Source organism: Colobus angolensis, unplaced genomic scaffold, assembly GCF_000951035.1.
Source record: "Colobus angolensis palliatus isolate OR3802 unplaced genomic scaffold, Cang.pa_1.0 Scaffold698, whole genome shotgun sequence".
In the NCBI taxonomy this organism is placed as follows: Eukaryota; Metazoa; Chordata; class Mammalia; order Primates; family Cercopithecidae; genus Colobus; species Colobus angolensis.
This window is the reverse complement of record NW_012120687.1, coordinates 131520-135682: the sequence shown is the minus strand read 5'-3', so window position 1 is coordinate 135682 and position 4163 is coordinate 131520. Positions and strand designations below refer to the sequence as shown.

At 44.8% G+C, this 4163-nt stretch overlaps 1 protein-coding gene across 1 annotated transcript in view; it reads right to left on the bottom strand.

Moving 5' to 3' along the window:
- Positions 1–132: 132 nt before the first annotated feature.
- The window catches only part of LOC105500881 (pleckstrin homology domain-containing family B member 2-like), a gene marked incomplete at its 3' end in the record, with an annotated part of 22250 nt that continues 18219 nt past the window's right edge, over positions 133–4163 (bottom strand). The window contains exons 4-5 of the mRNA XM_011926558.1: positions 2699–2738; positions 133–246 (exon numbers count right to left, since the gene is read on the bottom strand). Of these exons, the coding sequence (XP_011781948.1) occupies positions 133–246; positions 2699–2738 (154 nt within the window). The remainder of the gene's footprint in view (positions 247–2698; positions 2739–4163) is intronic.

Here is a 4163-nt window from a genome sequence, read left to right as displayed (position 1 = left end):
TGATCCGCCCGTCTCTGCCTCCCAAAGTGCTGGGATTACAGGCTTGAGCCACCGCGCCCGGCCTAGAGTACATTTCTAATTTCATTCAAAAAACAAAGCAAGACAGCAGCAGAGACCCCAAGCTTCCCTCACCTGAAGGCTCAGGGTTCTCCCTACCTCAGGGGCCGGTGCAGCATAGGCCGTGTGTGGTGGAGGCGAGGAAACCACGGATGTCTCATCAGTCATGACTGCAGAGCCCACATACGCCTGCGGGAGAGAGGAGAGGGTGAGGGCAGGACAGCTTCCCAGCACCTGTGTGTTCAATGATGCTGTGCATTGTCCCTTTTATTTAGCAAATTAAAAATTTTAAAAGACAAAAAGATATATAGCTCTCTGCAAAATAGGAAAAACTTTCCCGGTCCAGTGGGGGCCCCCAGCCCTAACTCTGGTATCCTCTAAATGCAGGAGCGAAGTGGTCCTCAGTCAACCCCTAACAGGATTACAGCTCTCACAGCCAGGAAGGCACTCAGAGGCCCCACTGTTACCCAATGCCTTTTAAAAGATGTTACTTCAGGCCAGGTGCAATGGCTCACATCTGTAATCCCAACACTTTGGGAGGCTGAGAGGATCGCTAGAGCCCAGGAGTTCCAAGACCAGCCTAGGCAACAGAGGGAGAGCCCATCTCTACAAAAAACAAGAAATTAACTGGGCACGGTGCTTATGGCCCCAGTTACTCAAGGGTCTAAATCTCAAGGATCACTTGAGCCCGGGAGCTCCAGACTGCAGTGAGCCAAGATCGAGTCACTGCACTCCAGCCCAGGCAACAGGGCGAGACTCTATCTCCAAAGAAATAAAGATGTTACAGCACTCTCAACAGTCCTTTATTCACAAATAAAAACCCTACAATCTAAAACGTATCAGAGATATGTCCTATACACAGTCTGTTTTTTACCTTAAAAAACAAAATTCTTCATTAAATTACTCCCCAATGTAATTTAAAGAAAAACATGTTAGCTCTTTAAAAAAAAAAAAAATGTGGCCAGGTCCAATGGCTCACGCCTGTAATCCCAGCATTTTGGGAGGCCGAGGTGGGCAGATCGCGAGGTCAGGAGTTGAAGACCAGCCTGACCAACATGGTGAAACCCCATCTCTACTCAAAATACAAAAACTAGCTGGGTGTGGTGGCACGCTCCTGTAATCCCAGCTATTCAGGAGGCTGAGAAAGGAGAACTGCTTGAACCCGGGAGGCAAAGGTTGCAGTGAGCCAAGATCGCTCCATTGCACTCCATCCTGGGCGACAGAGCAAGACTGTCTCAAAAAAAAAAAAAAAAAAAATTCACACAAAGAATCATTTGTGGAGTTTGCCCTTAACTATGTGGACGGTTAATACTAATTTTACCCCTAAAAAAGGATTTTCATGAAGAAAAGGTAACTGCGGCTGTAGAGTAAGCTTAGAATGAACTTGTGTTGTGCTAATAAAAGAAGAGAACACTGATGCTTGAACATTAAGCCTTTTACTTTCTTCTCCCACATGCACACATTCTTCTGTAAGCTTGATCCACCTTTTTCTTTTCTTACAAAGATAAAGGAAGGGAAAATCCCATCTAAAGAATGAAAACTCTGACCAGAGTAACACTCCCTTGATCCCTGACAGATAAAGATGGCATTACAAGGCTCTTATAAATGAGGTTCTCTGTCTCAGTGACCTCCTAAGGCCAGAAACAGGACGAGAGACAAGTGCAAGTCACAAAAATGTTTGTTTCACAAGACTGAGCTCCCGTGCATGACAAGGATCCTGCAGTTCTTTCTAAGCCTTTACTGCAAACCACGGCAGAATTCAAAGTGTTGCAGAACTTTGAGAAATACAAACGTTTCTAGAAAGCAACACAGGAACAAGCATGCTTGTGTGAGGAGGGTGCTTCCTGCCAAAAACGTCTGACAAACCCAGCTTGCTCACTGTTGGTGAAAGGCGCCTGCCCAGTGCTACCTGCCCATTCATGGCTGGATGGCCAAGAAACCCATTTTCCCCATTCTCCAACTGTTACATAAGACCATGTGAAAACATTACTCGTGGCCAGGTGTGGTGGCTCACGCCTGTAATCCCAGTACTTTGAGAGGTGAAAGTGGGAGGATCACTTGAGCCCAGGAGTTTGATACTAGCATGGGTAACATAGTGAGACCTCGTCTCCACAAAAACATTTTTCTTTTTTTTTTTTTTTTTGAGACGGAGTCTCGCTCTGTCACCCAGGCTGGAGTGCAGTGGCCGGATCTCAGCTCACTGCAAGCTCCGCCTCCCGGGTTGACGCCATTCTCCTGCCTCAGCCTCCCGAGTAGCTGGGACTACAGGCGCCCGTCACCTCGCCTGGCTAGTTTTTTGTATTTTTTAGTAGAGACGGGGTTTCACCATGTTAGCCAGGATGGTCTCGATCTCCCGACCTCGTGATCCGCCCATCTCGGCCTCCCAAAGTGCTGGGATTACAGGCTTGAGACACCGTGCCCGGCCCACAAAAACATTTTTCTAAATAAGCTAGGCATGGCAGCATGGGCCTATAGTCCCAGCTACTGAGAAGAGGAGGCTGAGGTGGGAGGACCATTCCAGCCCGGGAGGTAGAAGCTGCAGTGAGCTGAGATAGCACCACTGCACTCAAGCCTGGGTGAAAGAGTGACACCTTCTCAAAAAAAAAAAAAAAATTATAGGTGATTGCCATTAGCAACTTACTGTGTTTGTCCTAGAATCCTGGAGTGTAAATTTCCAGTCCCTGGAGAAAAGAAAAAGGGTACTTTATTTACGGCAATCCAGTATTTCAATGATTCTCAAACCAGAGTTGGCATCAGAATTCCTGAAAAGATCTGTTTAAAGAACAGGTCTTCAGGCCTTGCCCCAAACCACTTGAGACATGCACTAGGAATATACGTTTTTAAAAATTACATCCATAATAGATATATAATATTTAAAACATAATCTATACTATATTTTTTACTTTACTTTTTAATAAATGTGAAATGCACTGCCACTTGCTTTGTCAGTTCATGGCATACACACAGATCTTCTTCCTTTTTAACAGCTATATAATATTCCATGATACAAGTAAATTTAGATTATTAGCAATTTTCAATATTAAAAAGAATGCTGGAGACCAGACGTAGTGCCTCATGCCTGTAATCCCAGCACTTCAAGAGGCCAAGTCAGGGAGATCACTTGAGCCCAGGAGTTCAAAACCAGCCTGGGCAACATAGTGAAATCCTAGCTCTACAAAAAAGACAAACATTAGCTGGGCATGGTGGCACATGCCTGTAGTCCCAGCTACTTGGGAGGCTGAGGTGGGAGAATGGCTTACGCCTGGGAGGTCGAGGCTATAGTGAGCCAAGGTCACACCAGTGGACTCCAGCCTGGATGACAGACACAGGCTCTAGCTCAAGGAGAAAAAAAAAAAAGAAGAAGAAGAAAAGAACACTATTAACATCCCTATTACCCTTGCACTCTTATGTAGACATTTCCATAGGGCAAATTCCAAAGGCTGAAAATGCCACATCAAAGGATATAAACATAATTTATTTCAGCAGGTATTGCCAAATGGCCCTGCAAAACTATTCTAACAATCTCTATACCTACCTACTTTCCACTATATTGTCAAAAAAACTAGATATCTGAATCTTAAGTATCACAAGAGCTTTCTTAATTGATACACAAAAAGCGGTCTCTCACCTGGGCATGGTGGCTCACACCCATAATCCCAGCACTTTGGGAGGTCGAGGTAGGTGATCACCTGAGGTTAGGAGTTCGAGCCCAGCCTGGCCAAGATGGTAAAACCAAGCTTCTACTAAAACACAAAATTCGCCAGGCATGGTGGCACATGCCTGGAATTCCAGCTACTCCAGAGGCTGAGGCAGGAGAATTGTTTGAACCCAAGAGGCAGAGGTAGCAATGAGTGGAGATTACGCCATTGCACTCTAGCCTGGGTGACAAGAGCGAAACTCCATCTCAAAAAACAGAAAAACAGAAAAGCCTTCTCTTGAGCACTCCCTCACTCCTTTACCTCTTACTTTTTTTACTGACCCTATCCCTCTTATCTTCATCAATTCCTTTTATGTTTTATTCTCATTTTACTATCTCCCTGAGTTGAAAGATGTATTCATTTATTTTCAAGTGTTCTTGCATTTTACTTTTTTTTTTTTTTTTTTTT